At 38.6% G+C, this 24,128-nt stretch overlaps 1 protein-coding gene across 1 annotated transcript in view; it reads right to left on the reverse strand.

Moving 5' to 3' along the window:
- The window catches only part of sardh (sarcosine dehydrogenase), a 102,640-nt gene that overhangs the window by 17,888 nt on the left and 60,624 nt on the right, over window positions 1-24,128 (reverse strand). The window contains exons 13-17 of the mRNA XM_041811745.1: window positions 14,993-15,076; window positions 14,649-14,762; window positions 13,353-13,491; window positions 10,052-10,165; window positions 6,432-6,579 (exon numbers count right to left, since the gene is read on the reverse strand). Coding sequence (XP_041667679.1) covers window positions 6,432-6,579; window positions 10,052-10,165; window positions 13,353-13,491; window positions 14,649-14,762; window positions 14,993-15,076 — 599 coding nt within the window. The remainder of the gene's footprint in view (window positions 1-6,431; window positions 6,580-10,051; window positions 10,166-13,352; window positions 13,492-14,648; window positions 14,763-14,992; window positions 15,077-24,128) is intronic.

The following is a 24,128-nucleotide window of genomic DNA, read 5'->3' on the forward strand; positions in this document are numbered from 1 at the left end:
ACAGATGCAAAGACAAACTTTTACAAGCAGATTGCACTCAAGGAAAGTCAATGAGCTCCGCAATCAGCCTCTTATTATGTGTGCGCAAACAGATAATGAACACAAGCACACATATGAAGGACTTCTGCACCTACTGGTGCGCTCATGTCTGATTTTACGTAAGCAGAAACAAGAGGATGCCTGTTAAGTTAAAAAAAATGGGAGGACACGGGAGGAGAGCGAGACAAATGTGGATAAGATCTACAGAGACATGAAGAGGAATAAGAAACTTGAGAGAGCAGAAGATTAGAAAAAGCCTCAAGGAGGAGAGAGAGAGAGAAAAAAGAAATCGACGGAGCCCACACAGAGCGGCCTAACCCTACTGCTGGTAAGAAGGAAGAACAAAGACAGTGTGGTGAGGTGGAGGGGGGAGAGGAGGAAAAGACAGATGAGGAGTTCAGAGAGGGAGAGAGGTAAAGGTGTTACGGCTACGGCTGTGAGTGAAGAACAAAGAAAAGCTGCAGGAAGGAAGAAGAAAGTCACATGTTGGACTGCAGCCACATGTGCGGCAATATTTTCACCTGTAAAGGATTTTTCATGCTAAAATAAAGAAATAACACAGAATGCTGTGGGGATGTCACAATAAAAGACCACCAAGCTTCAACACTAGTAAAAAGCAAAGTGTTTCTATAATTCAATAACATCACAAGTCCTAGGCACCAAAATAAGTTTGACTTCTTGTCTTAAAGTCCAAAAAAGTTGCATGTAAACTCCTGTGCTCTAAATTGCATGAATGTGTTAAGCTCAAGGCAGCGTTTAATAAATATATGACAGAAGATTTGTAGATTTTAGGAGGTTCTGTGCTTAACCATTCTATAAATCATTACAACAGCTGTAGCGTTGTTCAGACAAAAGCTTTATAAGATGTTAATGATCCATTTTGGGCATTTTGATACAAAGTGAGAGCGGATCTTTCTTATTTTATCAAAAAACCATTCTATTAAGCAACACAGTGCTCTTCTGAAGTGCTGGTTAAACTGAATTGACAACTTGTGATGTATTGTTCGTGGTTTACCCAGCAACAATGACTACAGCTGACAAAACAGCAGTTAAACAGTGATTTCTCAGTGAAGAATTCCAATAGCAACATGTGACACATCTTCTGCGTTATCTCGTCTAATATGAGTTTAAAGAATTGCATAGACTTCATATTTCTATGCCGACTCACCCCTCTCCTTCTGCTTCCTGATGGAGCGGAGAGTCATGGCTATAAAAAATACTAAACTTAACAATTTAGTCCTTGAAATAAATTAAACTGGCCTACTTTAAAGCATTTCATGGTTTTCACAAAAGCCAATGTGCAAAAAAACATTTATTTGCAAAATCTGCATAAAGTATGCAAACTTTTTTGTCGATCTAAAGAGATGGCATTCTTAACGATCTGTTGAAGATATCTGTCACAGAATTTCTGCACAAACCTGTGTGGCAGAAGCAGATCTAATCCTTTCGGTATAATAGTTAGAGTCAATATTGTTCTATTCTTTCTGTGTTTTGGGTCATTTTTAATAATAAGGCTAAACATTTTCCCAGCCCCTTTATGAGTATCAATCACGGTAACATTGCTCCTGAAGGAAATTATGTCAAAGAATTCAACCACATTCTGGATTGTGTTTTATTTTTCTTTGTTCATCCTGTACTTCAATGTGAGTTTTAAGGACTAAAGTTTAAAGTATGTTTTAAGGACTAAAGTTAAAGATCTATAATAAACATTTATATATCAGTATCAGCTAAAATGAATCTGTAAATTTTAGCATATTGGAAAATTGGCAGAAATTCAATCCTGTACATCCTCAGTAAAATCTGTGAAAATTCTGAATTTCATCAGCAACTTCAAACACGAGAGCCATGTTTCCTCCTACAGCTATACCTCTGTCACACATAAATCCAGTGTGCGACAGTGTTCATATAGCAGACAGCTGCCACATCATAATCCCTACTTGTCCTCATTAAAGGACCCAAAATCTGCAGCTTTAGATCCCTGCTAATCTCAGTAATTTCATAAGACCTAATTTAAATACAGGAAGTCTGCTGAGAGTTTTTGACATTTAGTCCGTGAAAGTTTTCACTTTAAAGTTCAAGCAGGGAGTTATCGGTACATACTGTGCTGGCACACAGAGAGGATCCTATAGGACATTTATTATGAACATTTAATGCAGTGTTTCCCACACAGAAACGATCCCTGGGTAGGCTACCCAGGTGTATTTGTGGTCAATTTTTACATTTTTCTTCTACCTATGAGACGTATCTGTGATCAATAAACTAGTGAGCATTCTTCCCTCATCTCCCCTGAGCGTGCAGCAGAGGGGACACATCAGTCTGGGTTACTTACTCTTGCTCACTACCTTAACTTAACACACATGAGTTTAGATTATCTAAGATATGAGTAGGGGGCTTACAAGGAACCTCTAGGTTAAGATAAGCAAAGATAGCTCATTAGCATCTCAGTTTTGTCACCAGACATTAATGCTTTATTCTTCCTTTTCTATTTAATGGCCTTTACTTTTAGATACACTATAGACAAAGATCCAGTTTCAAAAAACTGGGGCGTTGTGTAAAATGTAAATAAAAACAAAATGAAATAATGTGCATATCTCATGAACTGATATTTTATTCACAATAGAATAGAAATTTATGTTCTATTCACAACAGAACATAACTAATATATCAGATGATAAAACCGAGATATTTTACCATTCCATGAAAATATTAGCCCATTTTGAATTTGATGGCAGCAATACATCCCACAAAAGTAAGGACAGGGCCATGTTCACCATTGTGAAACACCCCCCTTCTTTTTACAACAGTCTGTAAACATCTGGGAACTAAGGAGACTTGCTGCTTGAGTTTCAGGAGAGGAATGTTGTCCCATTCTTGTCTTGTCTAGACCAGCGGTTTTCAAAGTGTGGTAGAGTGAGCCTCCTCCTTGATTGTGGACCTCCACTCCCATAAAAATAAGACATATTCTTCAAACAACTATATTTTCAAATATTTAGGTCTCAACTTTAAACATTTTATTTCAACATCTTTATATTTTTTATATTTTTGTTTGCATACATCTTCAAACATCCATCTTACCTAAGCAATCAGTTATTTATTTTCAGTATTAAACTTAATTCAAATACTGCCTGATTATTATGCTGTATGCTCTAATTTAGCGGGGAATATAAATTTGCATCAATGCAGTTGATGCAGTGTTACATAACTTTAAATCCTCATCCACCTTCAGATTGCCTTAGTTCTGATGAATGTCAATGTCAAAAACCCTCACTTGCACAGGCTGTCTTAGTGTTTATATGACCCCAGCATGACCCCAGGGTTTACACAGCCTTATGCTGTCATTAGCTTGTAAACTCTGTGGTTGTTGAGCATCATTAGGACCAATGTAGGAAAATCCTAAATTTAATTGTCCACCGTATAGTAACTATAAATCTGTTCATTTTGCCTCACATACAGCAGGAGTGCAAAGCAAATCATCTTTTTTCTGGTTTATGGTTCCACGCCTCACCTTAAGTACTTTGACCCCACAGGGGGAGGCCCGCCTCACACTTTGAAAACTGCTGGCCTTGACTAATGCAACCCCATACCATCAGAGATGCAGGCTTTTGAACTGTGCTCTGATATCATGCTGGGTGATTCTCACAACATCAGGGGGACACATCATCTGTGGTTTCAATAAAGGAACTTAAAATTTTGATTAATCTGATCACAGAACAGTTTTCCATTTTGCCACAGTTCATTTTAGATGAGCTTTGGTCTTGCTGAAATCTGTAAGACCTTCCCTAACAGAGATGTTGTCCTGATGGGACATTTTGGTCCTAAACCTCTGTATATGTTTCAGCACTGATAATACCTTGCACTAATGCAACCCCATACCATCAGGGATGCAGGCTGTTGAAATGTGCCCTGAGAAGATGGCAGCCTTTCTGGATGGCTTCTTCTTTGCATGATACAGCTGTTAATTTCATTTGTGGATGGCACAGCAAAATGTTGATAAACAGCGATTTCTGTGCCCATGCAGTGATTTCCAGTGCAGAATTCCTGTTGTTTTTTTTTTTTTTATTGTATTGTAAATAGTAGGATATTCAAAGTCTTTGCACTTTCCTGTTGAGGAACATTTTTCCTGAAGTTGTTTCACAATTTTTGAACACAGTTTTTCGCAGATGGATAAACCTCTGCCCACCTTTACTTCTGAGAGACTCTGCCTCTGAGAAATGCTACTTTTACAACGCTTTCCACATTATTAAGCAAATGACATTTTCCTTTATTTTCCTAAATATTTATGCAAATGACAGTCAGAGTATTTTTCAAGTTTTCAAGTCAAACTTCATAATGATGACTGTGATTTTTTTTTTAATAAAAACCTCAAAATGCACCATTCCACATTATTAAGCACGACAGAGTTTTAAAAGATTTTATAGGTTGTAAAGAACTGAAAATTGGTCATGTGTTGAATTTGCAGCATCAGGAGGTCATATTCACTGAAATCAAAAGCTATTTCAATCAAAAACATCTTAACAGGCCAAGTTCCATGTTAACATAGGAGCCCTTCTCTGATATCACCTTCACAATTCTTGCATCCATTGAACTTGTGAGTTTTTGGAGAGTTGCTGTTTGAATTTCTTTGCAGGATGTCAGAATATCCTCCCAGAGCTGCTGTTTTGATGTGAACTGCCTCCCACCCTCATAGATCTTTAGCTTGAGGATGCTCCAAAGGTTCTCAACAGGGTTGAGGTCAGGGGAGGATGGGGGCCACACCCTGAGATTCTCTCCTTTTATGCCCATAGCAGCCAATGACACAGAGGGATTCTTTGCAGCATGAGATGGTGCATTGTCATGCATGAAGATAATTTTTCTACAGAAGGAACTGCTTTTCTTTTTTTTTTTTACCATGGAAGCAAGTGGTCAGTCAGAAACTCTATATGCTTTGCCGAGATCATTTTCACACCTTCAGGGACCCAAAAGGGGCCTACCAGCTCTCTCCTCATGAATCCGGCCCAAAACATGACTCCACCACCTCCTTGCTGACATCACAGCCTTGTTGGGACATGGTGGCCATCCACCAACAATCCACTACTTTCCATCTGGACCATCCAGGGTAGCACAGCACTTATCAGTAAACAAGACTGTTTGAAAATGACTCTTCATGTAATTCTAGGCCCACTGCAACCGTTTCTGTTTGTGAGCATTCGATCGGGCAGCCGAATAGTAGGTTTATGCACGACTGCAAGCCTCTGGAGGATCCTACACCTTGAGGTTGGTGGGACGCCAGAGGCACCAGCAGCTTCAAATACCTGTTTGCTGCTTTTTAATGGCATTTTAGCATCTGCTCTCTTAATCTTCACAGTATGTTGATCATGATTAATTTTTCATGAAATATCTAATGTTTTCATTCCTTGTCCAAGGCATTACACTATTTGATACTTTTCGGCAGCAGAGAGATCATTTTTCTTTCCCATATTGCTTGAAACCTGTGGCCTGCTTAATAATGTGGAATATGTGAAAAAGTGGATTTTGAGGTTTTTATTTATTTAAAAATAACGGTTTTCATTATGTTTTGTTCAAAAAATTTTGCATTAATAATTAGGAAAATAAGAGGAAAATTTCATTTGCTTAATAATGTGGAAAGCAGTGTTTACCCAGTCATATTACTGACCTGTTGACAATTAACCTTATCAGTTGCAAAATGCTCCTCCAGCTGTTTCCTTTTCCAGCCTTCTGTTGCCCTGTCCCTTCTTTTCTGACTGTGTTGCTTCCATCTAAGTCAAAATGAGGTGTTTTCATGAAACGGTAAAATGTCTCTGTTTTAACATGTAATATGTTGTTTATGTTCTGTTGTGAAAAAAATAAGAGTTTATTAGAGTTCCAAATCATCGCTCTCTGTTTTTATTCAGATTTTACACAGCATCCTACCTTCTTTGAATTGGGGTTGCAGGACCACACTAAAAAGTAATGGAAAAAAACATAGAAATTTCAAAGTGAATATTCAGAAATGATAGTGAAGTCGATAATGAAGTTGAGCACAGCAGTTGTGTTTTTGTGGTCAAAAATGATTAGTGAAACGATTCAGACTTTAAATCTCACAGAATAAACCTTTAACTCTTCTACCTCCTGTTTCCAATCCATCACTGCCCATTCTCTCACTCTAACATCTACAGCCAGGTTTTGAGGTTAGACTCTTAACCTCCTCTTATTGATCAACGCTCATGCCCTCCTCCTCTGTCTACGAATCATTACCCGTTTTTTAGACCATTAAGTTACCTTCACCTTTTCCCTCCCCTCTCTCTCACCCTTTGCCCTTACTACTTTGTCATTTTCTCACCTGGATACATAAATCACACTCCTGTTTCCTTCTTGGCCCTCTTTTTCCCTTGTTTTCTCCCTCCTCTCCTCACCTCTTGGGTCCCTGAATGCTGATCATGCCCATGTCCTCAGAGTGGTCAGTCAGTTGGCACTGGAAGCCCTGGTCGGTGAGAACAGTTCTGATGTGGTTCCAGTTGTGTTCAGCTACACCACCACCAATAGCTAGGTAGTATGCATCACCTGGAGAGCAGATGGTACAGGAAACAGAGTGATTTAAAGGTACAGTATGTTGAATTTTTACACTGAAATATCGACATTAATTCAAAAACATAGCTGAGTTCTTACAGTACTTTAACTACCTCTAACAGTTTTCAAAAGCAGGGAAATTCTCAATTGCCTTTACAGACATGACATGTTAATCATTGCTGTGGAACTACTGTTACATTGAAGGCTGCTACATGAGGAGGCTTGAACTGCTGCTGTAAGCTGCTGTTCTGTTGCTGTACCTCATTCGTGTTTTGTGCTGCTTACTTGTGATGGACCATGATTACGGACTGCCATTGGCTGTGTGTTCTGTTGACCAACCACCACCTGTAACCCCCAACCCTCTTAACACTACAGCCCCACTAGACATTTCCATGCCAAGTAGAAACCTTAATGCAATGCTCGGCTCTGCACTCCTCCATTGCTTACTTCCTGTTTTGGATTAAGGACTGCTCTCTCGTATTTTTACATGAATACATAATTTTTCTGATTATTTGAAGTGTTGGCCACTACAGTTGTAAAACTACTTTAGGGTCGTCCAGCCTGCAGGTGCTACTGTGGGTGTCACTTAGGGGTGTTTGTGGTGAACATTTTTAATTCAGGCACAAAAAGCAGTGTTTATTCAGAGCTTTGGTACTACAAACAGACATAGATAAATCAATGATAATAACTTAGTTAACTGCCAGTTTGGTAAGGTAATAAAAATGTCTTCTTAGGCTTAAATAATGAATAGAGTGGTATTCATACACATTTTATTGCATTTGAATACCACAGGTGTGTAAAATATGAATTGGTTTTAAAGAGATAAATGAGAGTAAAAGTATCTGTTGTGTGTTTGTTAGAAAGATTTTTTTCTCCTGATAGTAAAATACTGCAGGAACTAAATGTAAAAGACTCAATCATTGTTGATCTTGGTGTAATTTGTATAAAGTTCTGTGAGATTCAATTCAGGTTCCTTTACTTGGACTTTCTGGTCATATTTTTTTATACATTCATCTGACATCCTTGCAGCACACATATTCTGATAGTCCAGATTGTCCTGAAAAATAGATGTCTATAACTTGACTGGGCTTGCAAGGGTTGAGTTTCTTCAGGCATTTTTGCATAAAAAATAAAGATGGACCAAAATAGCAAAGACTGGCTTGAGGTTCCAAGGGTTGAACTGATGCATCTGTGCATCTCTATATTGAAGCCCCTTGTTGTCTTTAATGAATTTAAAAAGATTCATCAATGCTGTCAACAGAACTGGTCAGCGACTCGCTGAACAGGGTGATCTTGGTCGGACATAAGCTTTTCCACCAAACAATTGACCAATCGAATGGAAGCTGTCAGCCCTACATGCAACTTTATTTAAATAAAAATATTAATAAAGTTACCAACCTAAAAATTAAAAAAAATTAAATACAACCGTTATAATACACAAAACATGATCCGATCAGTCGAGTAATCAGCTTAGTTAGCAACTAGTTGACAACAAAAATAGTCCTTAGTTGCATCCCTAGCTTTCAAACAAATGCATAACTATTACTGTTTTTTTCAATTCGTTCTTAAAAATATATCTATCTACAAAACACCTCAACAGCATGATCATTTAAAAAAAAACCCATCAAATTAGCTCAACTCATTTGTAATAACTGTCCTCATGAGGGTTTATTCAAGAATGCATTGCATATTAGCAGAACAAGCAGTGCCTCAGGAACATTTATACAACAAAGCTGCTTCCTGCATGAGATGGTATCTTAAAAATAAACTGATATTTTTCCTTTATATGCAGCAGTGACCCTCTTTAAAGCCCCTATAGCACCATCTGGACTCAAACTGCAGATACTGAGCTTACATTCACCCCATTTCCAATCTTTAATTCATTATTTTGGGGCTTTCTGCTGAGGTGGAGGCATTAATGTTTCATTTTTAGGACCTTTTATCTTACCCCCTACCCCTAACCCCCCTTTTCTTGACAAATCAACGTTTTCAACACCACCAGTCTTTGAAGCATCAGCAGTTTTCTTGAAAATGTATTGAAGTCACCCTTATATTATATAAACATCCATCTGATGTTGTTGGCATTCTGATGCCAAAGTTAACCGCACTCATAACAGAATCACCAGCTGACAGTCCATACATTCCCTGATGTAGGTCTTTCTGCATGCTGTGTGCACTGAGCTGCTGACAATACCAATAAATAGGAGCAAATTACTCATGAGCTACTAGGTCAATGGTACCTCTTTAGCAACTTTCCTACCTTATGTGTCATAAACATGCTTTTAAAGCAAACTGTGATATCGTATTTAGCATATTTAGACTGCTCACAAGCAGAAACGGTGGAGTAGGCCAAGAAATACATGAAGACTCATTTTCAAACTGTCTCTTTTGCTGATCAGTGCCATGCAACCCTGGATGGTCAAGATGGAGGAGTAGCGGATGGTTGGAGGATGGCCACCATGTCCCAACAAGGCTGTGATGTCAGCAAGGAGGTGGCGGAGTCATGTTTTGGGACGGATTCATGAGGAGAGAGCTGGTGGGCCCCTTTTGGGTCCCTGAAGGTGTGAAAATGATCTCGGCAAAGTATATAGAGTTTCTGACTGACCACTTGCTTCCATGGTACAAAAAGAAGAGCAGTTCCTTCTGTAGAAAAATTATCTTCATGCATGACAATGCACCATCTCATGCTGCAAAGAATACCTCTGTGTCACTGGCTGCTATGGGCATAAAAGGAGAGAATCTCAGGGTGTGGCCCCCATCCTCCCCTGACCTCAACCCTATTGATAACCTTTGGAGCATCCTCAAGCTAAAGATCTATGAGGGTGGGAGGCAGTTCACATCAAAACAGCAGCTCTGGGAGGCTATTCTGACATCCTGCAAAGAAATTCAAAATTCAAAATTCAAATTCATTGATTGAAATAGCTTTTGATTTCAGTAAATATGACCTCCTAATGCTGCATATTCAATGAATGACCATTTTCAGTTCTTTACAACCTATAAAATCTTTTAAAACTCTGTTTTGCATAATAATGTGGAACAGTGCATTTTGAGGTTTTTGTTTTTAAAAAAATAATGGTTATCATTATGAAGTTTGTTCAAAAACATTTGAATTATGCTCTAACGGCTGATGACTTGAAAAATATTCTGTCATTTGCAGTTATATTCAGGAAAATAAGAGGAAAATGTCATTTGCTTAATAATGTGGAAAGCAGTGTATTTAAGAGTGACTCAACAACAATGAAAAAGGTGTAATATAATACTGACTGAAACAGATATACTATATTTAGAGACACACTAGGAGAGGGAAAAACATGATGACAAATCCAAATAAGATATCATGGAGAGACACAGATAAATAATACAAGAGTTAAAATAAAATTTGTAACAGTAAAGGAAGAAACACAAAGACAGCAGTAGATTTACAGCATAGCAGTTACAGTATAACACGCACAGCTGTGCTTCTCACCATTGGACTCTGGAGCCAGAGGCAGGATGGCAGCCCCGGGCTCCAGCCTGCTCACTGTCAGGTCAGCCTCCGCCCCTCCTCTCTTATTCAACATGCAGGTATACACGGTGGTGCCTGAAACACACCCAAACAAAAAAACAAAAACATTAACAATTAATCCTTGTGTCAGACTCTGCAGGTGTTCTTTTTAAGTGTTCAGCGTGATGGAGGAAAGCCAATGAAATCTCTGAATAAAAGAAGAACCCAAATGTGAGGTCAAGCTCTTGTTTTTAACTGATTCTTTGTGAGGGATCCAGTTAGTAAGTTTTTTGTGGCTGTGCGTGTGTTTTTCTGGCCCTCTAGTGTGAACAAAAATGAATTTTTAATCAAGTCAAGTGTACTTACACCTCTTTCAACACTCCTCCAGGGACTACACTCGGCCAGACAACCAGGTCTTTTAAATAGTTACCAAGGAAACAACTGACATAAGAACTCTCTCAATACTGTAATAATCACTGAGGATGCCACATAACAAAGATTCTCTTAACGAGTATGTTATTACAGATATTTCCTTATGAGTCAAAACACAAAAGACTAAATCATAACATCTCAATCCCCCTCAGTCGCTTTTTTAATCAGCTCTTTTTAAATGAATGAGTGATGTTACTGTTTCATTATCTCAGTAATATCAAGACATGATGTGTAAATGTGTTTTCCACAATCAGTGAGGAAACCGTCTTGGTTATAGATTAAGAATTGGGAGTCTGACAGAGACGATGATGGACAAATAGGCGGAGAAAGCGCGATTGGCTGAAGCATCATCCTGCACGCTGAAAAAAGCCAAGATTTTAAAAGCTACATTCGTAGGTGGGTGAGATCTGGCTGTCATGATTTATTGGAGAAAATAAACTGGAAGGTAGCAGAAGACATTGATTAAGTGAGAAGAAAATTAAATCGTGCCTTGTTTCACACACATAAATACACTTCCTGATGAGTGTTTAACTCCAGATGTGGAAGAAAAGTAGTTCCTGGTATAAACAGACTTTTTAATTAATGGTTCTTTCATGTCATCAGAACACTTTTAACTGTTTGTGGGTTATAACTATAGTGTGTTTCCACCAAGGAGTCCAGTTTGGCTCAGTACAGTTTTGTATAGTGAGACATGATCTCACTGGAGAAGGATGTGACAACCAGTTCCCCCTGAACATGCTCTACTCTTATGATCCCTAGGAAGGCCTGTACCTTCAAGGTCCCTGGGGAATAGCTACAAACCATATGCAAAAAAAAAAAAGCTTTGTAATTAACCCATCTAATTCCATGGGACATTTTAACATGGCATGTTTTGTGTTAGTCGAGTATATCTGATTCTTTGACCCATCAAAAGACTGCTGTGAGTCTACTACCACCTTTCAGGGATAGCTAGGATATAGTATCCCAAAGAAGGGTGCCAAAAAGATCCATCATAACTTGATGCTGCTTTAATGTGACAGCACACTGTATGGACAAAAGTATCTGGCCACCAGCCCATTACACCAGCAGGAATGTAATGATATTGTATTCAAATACATGCACTTAAATGTGGAGTTGGCCCCCATTTGCAGCCATAATAGCCTCCTCTCTTCTTGGAAAGCTTTCCACAGAATTTTTGAGCGTTTTTGTGGGAATTTGTGTCCATTCATTCTGCTGAGCATTTAGGCCTGACCTCATAAATGGTCAGGCCTGGCAGGCATTTTCTGTTCCAGTTCATCCCAAAGGTGCTCAGTGAGAATGAGGTCAGAGCTCTGTGCGACCCAGTCAAGTTCTCCTAAACCGTACTCGTCAAAACATGTCTTCATAGTTCCTGCTTTGTGCAGTGGGGCACAGTCATTTTAGAATAGAAAAGAGTCTTTCTCAAGCTGTTGCCACACAGTTGGAAGCATGGCATTGTCCAAAATGTATAGGTAAGCTGAAGCATTAAGACTGCCCTTTACTGGTGATAAGGGTCTAGCCCTAACCATTAAAACAGCCCCATACCATCATCTCTCCTCCACCAAACTTCACAGATGGTACAGTTAATTCAGGCAGGTAACACTCTCCCGACATTCGCCAAACCTAGACTCGCCCATCTAACTGCGAAACGGAAAAGTGTGATTCATCACTCCACGGAACACGTTTCAACTGCTTCAGTCCAGTATTTGTGTGCTTTGCACCATTCTTTGCCACCCATTCAATGGTTTCTTGCTACATTCACACCATGCGCCTTAGTAGTCGTTGCTGCTTGGTGGCTGAGTAGCTGTTGTTCCTAAATGCTTCTGCTTTATAATATCTCTCGCCGTTGACTGTGGATTATCCAGCAGGAATGAAATTACACAAACCGTCATTTTGCAAAAGTGGCATCCGTCCCTGTACTGCACTTGAAATCGCTGAGCTCTTCGGAATGACCAATTTTGTCTCACAAATGTTTGCAAGTGAAGACTGCATGGCTAGGTGCTTTATTTTATGCACCTGTGGCAACGGGTCTGATTGAAACAGCTGAATTCAACAAATAACAGGTGTGGCCAAATACCTTTACCATATGGTGCACTTCTGCAATGATGTAATGCAATGTAAATCACACACATCAATATCATGCTGATGTGTAAAAGAGCAAAAGCAGGATGATTGGGCTAGTTTGTTACAGTGCTAGTGTGAAATCCAGTTAAAAAATATGGTGCATCTTCTATTCAAATGCTAAGCAACTATCCCAGTGCATCATTTTAATTTTAAATCATTTTGACAGCCTGTCTTTTATTATCTTTTTAGAATTTATCTGCAGTTTATCTGTTGTTTATCACAGTATTTACTCTGTGTCAAAGCTCAGACTCAGGAATTTTGCCAAAATCAGACATCAACCTTTACAGTCAGATAGCTGATCAACATTTATGAAAGAATATTACATCAACATAAAGGCCCTCTGCTCTGTTTAGCACTGATAACTCACAGTGAATGAGGTAAAAATATGAGATAAAAGGATAAAAGAACATCTGGAGCACTTGGATCTCTGCCTTCATCCATGTCTCCACGCACCTGTCACTGCAGAGGCGAAGATGTTGGCTCACTGATAAGACAGAACAAATTTGACAGCTCAGATTTCCCTGTTTCAAAAGCTCAGAGAGTTCAGAGGCTGGCATTTAGAGTTAGTGGACATTTTGTGGAGAAGTGGATTGTTTTGCTCATGTTTTTGGCATCTTATTTTGTCTCTCCATCCATGTATCCAACCTCTCCATCCTGTCAATCCTTCCTCCCATCTGTCTGTGCTTGAGCGTGCATTTCTGTGTGTATGTTCTCGCTGTAGCACACTGACCTGGCTTCTTGTTGACATCAGCGGTAAACAGCCAATCAGCCGCCTTCTTGGCATCTGGTCCGGTGAGATAGAACTTCCCAAAGTAGGACATGTCAAACACAGCCACACCGTGTCTACATGAGAGGCACTCGCTCTTAATCTGCATTTTAAAAGAGCACAACACACGCATCCAGTTATCACAAAACCAGACTCTAAATCAAAGTGGATCCTCTCTCTGCCAAACACGACAAGATGACTGGTTTTATTTGGAGCCAGAGCTTGAAAATTAAAGGTTGAACTCATCAAGAGATTTCATATTAAGCACAACATATTTAGGATATTTGTTCAAATTTGTTCAGACATTACTTTATTTGGTTGACAGGGAGATAACTGAACTCTGAAACAGCCATTTATGTTACTCCATGGAAAGGTTTTTTAAATTTTGGTCTTGTAAATGTCCACAAAACAAAATTATCAAAGACCCATAGTTTCTAAAGTTAGTTTTAATAACACAATTCTGTAGTTTTAGAACATGTTCATGATTCTGCCTTGGATTTTTCTTCAAAAAGTGTAAGAAAGACGAGGTCAGTTGTCAGATCGAATACAATTTTTTACCATAAACCTTAATCAGTCAATATGTTTTCAAACCCCCCTTCTCTCCCTAAAACAAACGGTGATGGCCTATTCAACTCATGTCTGATTATTGTTCACAGAAAAACTGTTTTGTAAGTCTCTTCTTTGTAACTGCATCTTTAGTTTTAAGTTTCATTTCTCTTCTGCAGAGGCTGCTTCAAGCTGATATTCACTATACCATACTTACATTAAAAATGCACTCAATGGACAATGGACTATGGACATTTATTGTGGAAAAACTTGACAGAAGCAGTGTGTTTATCATCAATGTAACTCAGCTTTGACAGCAGAACCGGTGTCACCACAACCTGCTTTGAGTTTAATCTCACATTTAAACAGTTGACTTAACTGGTATATGAATGGTTGCAGTACTGGGCTTAAAAAAACAAGACAATCCAATGCAGCGTGTGTAGAAGCTCAACAGAGGATGGCAGACGCTCTGTAAAGTGAGCACACTTGCTGTATGTTGCTGTTATTACCAACATAGAGTGGACAGAAAGACACCTCACACATTGCAGGGCTCCAGGAATCCAAATTATTTACTGCACCAAAGATGAGACATTTCAAGCATTGCTGCTCTTCATCAGACTGTCTGTTAAAGCCAAACAAGGCATTGCACCTCATTTATTAACACTTTTCAACTATACAAAGCAAAATTTCAAACTTTTATGCTTTGAGTCTTACCACATCATGATGTGGAGGGAAGTCAAAGGTGTACTCTTTTCCCAACAGCTCGTTGTATTTGTAGTTCACATTCCTCTTAATGTCATACGCTCCATAGTAATCATATTCTTTTACCTTTAAAATAAGAAACAACAGAAAAAGACAGGTGTTTTTTCAGTGCATAAAGTGAAAATAATAGAACACTGAGTCATCACCATCCATTGTTAACCCTGTGAAAAAAATATTATCCCTGTTGTTTGCGTCTTTTTAAAGTGCCTTTTGTAATCATGTGGATGTAAATAAACACGCAGCTCGCAGGTGTCTGTGTGGAGTAAATGTGTGAAGTTTAAATGTGTAAATCTCACAGGAGCAGGCCCGTCTTTGTTGAACCAGCCAGGTCTTTCCCAGCCGTGTCTCTCCTGGAACACACAGCCCTGCTCTGTCAGCACCTGAAACAAACAATAACACATATAAATAAATTGATAAAAACACAAGAGAGCGCACCTGATGCTGAGATAGTTTACTGTTTACTGTTAACTAACTTTTAATACACCAAAAAAAAAAAAGCCAAAAACTTGAAGATGTCTGTTTTGGTTGAATAAAAGCACACATTCCTAGGATTTTAGAATGAAAAATCTATTATTCTATTTAGAATTTACTCTTTTTATCCACAGTAGTGAAACAAATGGTAACCTGAAGTCTTGAAAAGTGCAGCTATTGAATTATTTTAGCGTCAACATGAGGCTGGCTGCAAAAGCCCCCTGAAGTCTCATAAACACCCATTTCAAAATGCTGATTATGTTCGCAGAAGATGGATTTTGGTATAAATAGCTGTATACTATTTACATTTTCAGATTTCCAGCCCTCATTATGCTAACACTTCTCTAGTATATCTTTCTCTTTATTATAAGGCTAAGAATTAGGCACATTTTAGGGGTGGGCCACTTTGATTAGCAGGCTGGCACGGTGTAGCTATTTGCCAGATGATTAAAGGTTCACGTCATCTCCACCTCTTTGTCTGATACTAGACTGTAGGACTGTGGTCAACCAAAGACAGACTTAAACTACAGCCACTCACTGACCACTGATTGGTTGTTTCAAAATAAATACATGAATAGCTGCACTACTTATTAGGGATGCACGATAATTATCGGTACTGATAAATTATTGGCTGATATTGCATATATTTTACATAGTTTTAACACACCGAATCTTTTAAGTCACTTAAAAGTCATCATCCTTTAACAACATTAAAACGAAGCGGCAATAGCCACTAGGCCAAAGGCTAATACCAGGCAGAGTGCTGATTCAGCAGTCACTGGAAACTGCAGAAGTTTGTCAGAGCCAAAAGGTGCACCCCTAATAATGACAAAATCAGACTGACAGTCTCCTGATCCACCGCTACTTTCATAGACGTATCCCTGCCTGCTCTGTGTGATGTGGTTTCATTCAGTCTGATTGACATCAGGAACAGAAGTTTAGCCACAGACCACGGTGCACTTAACATTTTTAACCTATTTCTGATGTGACTTACGTCAGTGCATACTTTTAATCTATATGTAAAACATAAGTTCTCTTTAATTCTATAAGACAGACCCCCCCAAACATCTCAATTTGTTAAGCATGACAGCCTGTTATCATTTGGTTTTGTCTGATTTGACATAAGTCAGCTGAATTCTTGTTTAGTTTATTGAAATGTCAGATTTGACCACTTGTCAAGACTCTATAATTTATTTCAAGGGAAAAGGGGAAAACCTATGTCAGTTGTTTGTGTTTGTTGTAATCTGGTACACATCTCACCTCCAGATGTGCATAAATACATCAAATAAACTTCTTTTGTTAAATCAAAAACTGAAAAAAAAATATTGGTTATTGGCCATCGGGTGTAGGAAATTATCGATTATCCGTATCGGTTAGGAAAATAAAACTTATCGTGCATCACTACTATACTAAACACACTATTAACCACAGCTGCCAACTCCTACTTCAGAGCATTTTGGGAAAGTTATCTGATCAGATTAAATCCATCACATTTGATTAAATCTAGAAATCAGGTTGCTCAGCATAGAAAAATGTACTGGAAACAGAAAAAAACATTAAAAATGGCTTAAACTTAATTCTCTGTTAAAACAAACAATCATGGTCTTTTAGATAATGTGAATTTTGACATGTAGAAAAACTTTTTTTTAGTCTGGATACGGTGGCTAATAAACTTCTGTATCTGGCTAAAGTTATTCAAATTTCTTTTTTCTTTAAAGAAACAAACTGGATTTTCTAATCCTGGACCAAAATACAGCGGAGTGCTAACAATGATCATTCTTGTCCATAAAAAAGCCTCTTTAAATTCTACTTTGGAGAATTCATTCTTCACTTACTGGATATTGTAGCCACTAGGAGGCAACAGAAAAAGCACAAAATTCACTGACACAAAGTTGTAATAGGAAACTTCCTTGCAGTGTTAAAATATTTTATATTTATCTTAAACTAGAGGGAAAGTGAGAAAGAGTGCTCAAAAACACTAATTCATGATATGTAATTTCCTCTTTTCTTGCCCAGCCTTAAAATAAGACATTACAGTGCTCGCCATCATCCTTGTTAAAACTGACAGTCGCCCACAGTTGGTAGGTATGCTCTGCTATGCTCTCCTCCTAGCAGGCAGCTAGCTGTCTCTTGCCAAAACTTCCCACACCGAGCTATATTTACCAGCCGCTCTACCGAGGTGGATAGAAAATGTGAGCAGCAGTGTCAAAAACTGCCTGGTTGTGCTCTGAAATAATCTCCTCAAAGTAGACCGTGTCATAATTTGCACAGGGGACAGCGTTATTGGAACGTCAAACTCCGTGAACACCTCTTAGCATCAATACATGCATGCATGCAGTTAGGAGCACAGATCTGTGTTGTGAGAAGAAGCTCATCTAAAAAATAATACTTAGTCAGTTTTGTCCTCTTCTCTCTGCCATCCTAACATTTATTTCTGACAGTAGGAAGGCTAGTTGCTAGGTGATGGCCCTCTACGAGTGATTAGCAAGGGTCTAATGGGCTCGCAGCCAAGGGTTGGACCAACCTGGCCTTGCAGGGACTGTGCTGCTCTCCTTTGAGATTCAACTCTGTCTACCTGAGAGAAGTCAGGTGGGTTTTTCATGCACTGTACTGTAGCTGGCTGATATAAAAAATTCTGATACCATACCAAATCTACCATGATAAGGACTGGAGTTCTATTTGAATCACGCAAAATTATGTATTTTGTGCTGATTTGTGCTTTTAATCAGATTTTTAAAAGAGCATCACCATACATTGTATTCCCAGAATACATTGCAAGTAAGGGTACACACAAAATTAGAAGAGCTGCTACATGATGGTGGTTATAAGCAGGGCTGAACGATTTTGGAAAACAATCTAATTGAGATTTTTTTTCCCCAATATTGCAATTGTGATTTGATATGTGATTATTCCTGAACTTTCATTTATTCATAAACAAGGGCTGAACAATTCTTCAAAAGTTTCTAATTCTGATGATTTTGACTCATCTTGCAAATTGGATATGAATTATTGCATTGAAGGGTTTTTGCCATTCTTATATTTATTAAGAAAAAAGTACAAAAATGAAGAAGGTAGCATTTTTTGTAGACTATTCTAAAAAAATGTCACCTGAATGATTGCATGATAAGTCATACATAACATCTCTGCTGCAAAAAAAAAAAAAAAAATGTTTAAAACTGCTCTTTTGACACAAATTTCAGGTGAAAGAAATATTACACTTTTTGCAATTTGAAAATTGCAGCAGGCCATATTGTGATTTAATCTAGTTTTCAATTAATTGCCCAGCCCTAGTTATAAGATGCAAAGTTTCCCTTCCTGCCTCCCACATCAACCCATCCCACTCAGCCCTCCCCCACTCCACCATCCCCTGAGGCCAAGATCCTATACATGTGATTGTACTTATGATCTACTAAGGATCATAGAAATGCCAGGTGATCAAAACAACTAAAATAAATGTAGCCTATGCTTCTGCAGTTATTCATCCTCATTCAGTGGTACTTGTGAGCTATTACAGGTCAAAATAATGATATACAGCAACATTGGATAGGACAAAACAACAAAATTCAGACAATAACCCCATCATGCTATCTTATCTATCAATCCGTCTATCTAGTTTCTCAGTGTCTGAATTAAGGTCTTCTTTGGATTATTGAACAAGCCCACGGTGACAAAAATGGCATAGAAAATGTGTCTGAAGGCCTCTACAATAAAAGCAAGCTGTTTTTTGGCTGATGGATTATGCTATCGGATTAGGAATTCCCTTCACAGTATGCCACATTGTATAAAAGGTGGTTTTGACAATAACATTTCAAATTGAACACCTTTCACTTGTTTCTGTTTTCTTGTATAAGAAAAAAGAATATCTTACATTCAGGTAACCTTTCTCTTTTTATATTAGGAAAATCTTTGGGACACAACGAACCAAAAACCATCTTAATGTCTCGTCTTATTCTGTTTAAGATCTCTGAAAAAGCCCTGAGGGGAAGTTAACTAGTTAACTAAGCATGAAATGTGACAGGGAAGCCGAATAACACAAGCTTTAAGAAAGCAGCCGACATAATCCAGAAAATACATCGACAACATAGCTAATGCAATCTTTGTGACAGTAATTTGCTCTGAAAGAATGCCTGCATGCGTGAGTGGGTGCAGAAATTGCAACAGTTAAAGGTAAATGAAGTCTGGAGCAGGAAAGCAGGGCTAAGTGGGTCATTAATGCATAAAATATGGTGGTAAGGACCATTAAGAGTTAGTGTCAGGCTGAGGAGAGAAAGGGAACTGAAAGACATTCTCAGTCGGGCCAGAGAAGCTAAATGTATCACTTATGGTCATGTTGGCGAGGAGCGCATTAATAAATGTAGCTGCTGGGGAGTTACCCGGCTGACTGCTGTCAGCTCCAGCCTGAACCAGAGATTCACTTCTAGATTTAAGCAGAGAGGACATGGAGCAGGAGAGAGGGGAGGACTGACAAAAGAAGTAAGAGGACATCAGAGAGTTAGACAAATTTAAAAAATGTCTGATGACTGATACCTTCAAAAAAAATGTATCACACACAGTCTTTCATACAAGATACCCAGACCTGTAGAATGTTTCTATGCTCCTACTGAGGACCTAAATTGAAGAATTTTTCCAGTTATTTATAGCTGGAGAGGCCAATCTGCAGGTCGCTTTGCAGGTGCATCTAAAAAAATAGAATAGCGTGAAAAAGTTCATTTTTTTCCTGTGATTGAAAATAAAAGGAGATCAATCAGATGGTCAACCACATGTCAAACTCATATCTGGGGCCAGATTTGTTCCAATGAGACATCCTTAGGGCCGGACTGTTTAGACCAGTAGTGTAAAAGTCAATCACGGATTCTGAACTTAGGCCTAACCTGAGAGTCTAAAAAGGTAAAAGTTTAACCATAAACTGTCAGCCTCATTTTCACCATAAGTGATATATGAAAAAAAAACTGATAATAAATCATTCCTAGGTGAAAAAAAGCCAAAATGATAAGTTTAAAGGCTCATTGTCTGAGATGAAAAGTCACCCTATTAGCTAAAAAGGTCAAAACATTAAATTCAAAGGCAAAATACTGTTTTTAAAAGGCAAATATTTGAGACAGAAAGTCAAATCACAAGTTTGAAAGGTAAAAATGACTTAAAATTGTAATCTTGAAGGTTAAAATATGACATGAAAAAGTCAAAATCATAATTAAGTCAGAATTGCGAATTGTGCAAAATTGAAAATATGAAATAACAACATTAATTTCTTATCCCACCTTCCAGACTTTTTATCTAATTATTTTTACTCTTTATTAGGGCTATCAAAATTGACGAGTTAATACTGGTTAATCCATCATCATGATTAATCTGATTAAAACTTTTAACGCAATTAACCCATCTACAGTGCAGAATGACTTAAAATCCCTGAAACGTATCTGGCAACGCATTTGGGCAGTTTGTCCAAGTAGGGTTACCATTGAAAATGCCACCACACATGGGCAAATGGGCCGTTGATCTGGTAGTGACCAACCAACTCGATATGGAAGACGCTAAACAGCACGTCGGCCCTCTCGATGGGAAATTTGAGTACAGAAAACATACAAGACAGAACAAAAATTTGGCCCAGTTGAATTTGTAATTGAATAGCATATATATTTCCTTCTTTCTTGAGTCTGTTTGCTTATGAAAAATGAAACACAATTATTATAGATTAAAAATGAATGATATTTAATCATGATTAATCAAAATTAATCCACAGCAACCCTGTGATTGATCTGATTAAAAATTTCAATCATTTGACAGCACTACTCTTTATATATTTAACAAAGATATTCTAAATCATCAAGGTAAAATTTATACATTTAGGGTCAATCCCCCTTAGCCCTTATCTTAGCCCTTCCTCTTGGTTTTGTGTATTCACGACAGGGGAAGGGGTGTTCCAGTTCTCTTTTGAATCAAGGGCTAGGGTTAAGGGCCAAGGGCTACATAGCCCTATAAATGAAGATTTTTCAGGACCTCACTTGAAACTAAGGGGTATGATGAATTTTGACCATGCACTGCGTTGACTTGCAAAATGGCACAATGGAGAGGAAAGGCGTGTTTGCATTTAAAAAACGAGTATAGAAAATATTCCAGTTGTGTATTCTCATATATTCAATCTTTACCCTATGGGGATGGGAGTTTATTGTATTTTGGTGACCTTCGATGATGTACTGTTTATCAGTAATGTGTGATGATGAACAGCAATCAAGTGGCATCTCGTTTCTTAAGGGAATGTTTTTACCCCTACCCCTTACCACTCTGTTTCAAGGGGCAAGGGGAAGGGGTAAACAAAGGGATAGGGCTAAAGGGTAGAAATGGGATTGGCCCTTTTACTGAAGGCAATCTGTAGACCATGTACCAGTGGGCCAGTTATAATAGAAAGATCTTCTGATCTGCGGTCCAGATACAACTGTACCACGGGCCAGTTTTGGCCCCCGGGCCTTGAGTTTGACACCCCTGGTTAACAAGGTTTACTGGGTTAGCAGCAGGGCTGACAGAACAGATTTCAGGGGGGTGTATGCCACTCAAGGCCACTACCTGAACAGAACCTCTTACATTTAGCATGAGTAACTCAAGCGTACCTTCTCCTTTTCTACATTTGTGCACACAAAGATGTTCAAGCCAGGCAGCAGCATTGTTTGGGTCCATTTGTGCTATCACCACAGTCTCAATTATCCAATCAGACACCAAGGTCACAAGGTTAATAGAGAGAAAGAAACAAAGGCCACACTTATTCTCTCATACAAAGTACCGACTGTGACAAGAACAAAGACCAAGGCAATAGCAGGATGAAAAAAGTCAGAAATAGCTCAAGCCTGAATAATAACATGAATAGGAGAGGAAATTGTGTTGGGGAGGATGTCACAAAGTTAGAAAAGAAGATGAAAGAGGGAATAGTGAAGGCCGTGGGTAGGCACACATAAAAACAGCACAAGTGTAAAATGAATGGTAAAGGAGAGCAGAAAAAGGAGTGAGTCATGCGACCTCTAAAAATATAGGACCTGATCAAAGACAGGCGGTCAGATTAAATGGCAGCAGAGATCCTCTTGAGACTTTAAGAGGTCAGCTGCTTTCTTCTATGTAAGGAAACCTTGTCGATATGGGTCTACAAAGTTTCCCCCCAGCCAAACATGAGCCAAAAGGTGTCTGTCTGTGTAAATCCGCTGAGATACACAACACTGCCTACACTTTTTCACAGAGAGTAAAAGCTTTACAGTTACCTAAATGGAAGAACTTCAGTACAACCAAGGTTATGCTTCATGCTTTTATAGATAAAGGAAATATAAGGTATATTTGTATATGTTCTTCTTATATCCTATGGAGACATGCAGGAATAAAGAGAATATTTTCACTTTTATCTGAACTTGTCACATGTAACTTTTTCAACAAAGATGTAAAACTCTGTGTACCATGCTCACATGAACATGTAAGAAATACTTCACAAAGACCTTTTGTCCCTGTGTACTGGGTTCTACCAGAGCTCACAGTTTAGGAAAGAGCTAACCTGACACGCCAGATAGACTGTTTCATATATCCATTGCATGGGTATATTTCACATTCATCTGGAAGGCTCCCAGCGTTTGGGAAGGGCAGGACTTTTCAAAAAAATTCTCAGTAGGTGATTGGAGAAACATTATGTTTGTCACATTTATTACTGGCTAATTTTCTCCACCAAGAGGCGCATTCAGTGTGGCTTGTTGCTCTTCTTAATAAAGAAATGTAGAACAATTCTGCAAACAGCCACTTTTTACAGCTACATCCAAGCTTCAACGGTAGCGCACCGGCTTACATTTCAACTTAACCCCGCCTGAAACAATCACACGGAAGCAGGTCATGGGAAGAGCGAAAAAAAAATTCTGTCAAGAAAAGCTTTCAGTGTGGCTCTTTGTTCCTGTGGTCTGATTCTAGCACAATTACTGCTGCAGCTACATCCCAGCTAATCACTCAAGCAGCAGCCAATGTGCATACCGACTCACACTGTAGCAACACCCCATTCTCCCCGAATCTCTTACTAACTCATGCTGAAGCAGCTCAGGAGAGGAGCATCATGAAAAGCTTTCAGTGCTGTTCTTTGCTCTTTGTTTCTTAAAGAAGTGTGGGGAAGTTCTGTTAAAATTGCCACTATACCAACATTCAAGCTAATTGCTACACTGGTGACAGCCATTGCACTTGGCAGTAGAACTAAACCCCGCCCGTAGCTACCACCTTATTCTTCTCAAATGGTGCTGATTGGTCAGAACTGTTTTCAGGTCTGGTACGAACATTTCAGATTGGAGCTTTGCAAGATGGATCTGCCTGATGACAGACATGAAGTCTGGCCAATCCATCTGCTTTGAAAGGTTAAGAAAGAGATGCCAAAAAACTACATTTTTAATCAGGATTAATTGCACATATTGTTAATCATGACAAATCACAGTTTTGGTTGCATTTTCATAATGTAATTATTTTACATGTAAAGATATTCATCTGAGTCCATATCGACATTACAAACCAGTTTTTACCAGTTATTTGAAAGTGCTATCAAACGAAATGCAAAAAGATGCGTTCTGCACTGCTACACTAGTGCAGTTTCAAACCTAGACTTAGAAGAAGACAGCTAAGTGCTTTTTCAATAAAATGATCGAATTACACTTTTACACATTCAGAAATATGCAGGAGTGCATGTACAAAATGACTCACTGGGATCACATGTTCCCAGTTATTGCTGCAATATTTACACTTTTCAAGAGTTTGAGTTGAGTTGCGTTCTCTGTGTCAGCAAGTCAACTAAGCCTGGTTTATGCTTATGTAGTGCTCTGTCATTGCAAGCACTACACAGTCGTAATTAGTGTGTCTGTGGCACTCTGTTGGAGTTGGAGCTGATAAATATCAAGTAACAGCTGATTATCCTGCAGCTACTACAAAAAAGAAAAGAGAGAAGACACTGTAGGAGATGGA

The sequence above is a fragment of the Cheilinus undulatus genome, linkage group 17 (genome assembly GCF_018320785.1).
Source record: "Cheilinus undulatus linkage group 17, ASM1832078v1, whole genome shotgun sequence".
In the NCBI taxonomy this organism is placed as follows: Eukaryota; Metazoa; Chordata; class Actinopteri; order Labriformes; family Labridae; genus Cheilinus; species Cheilinus undulatus.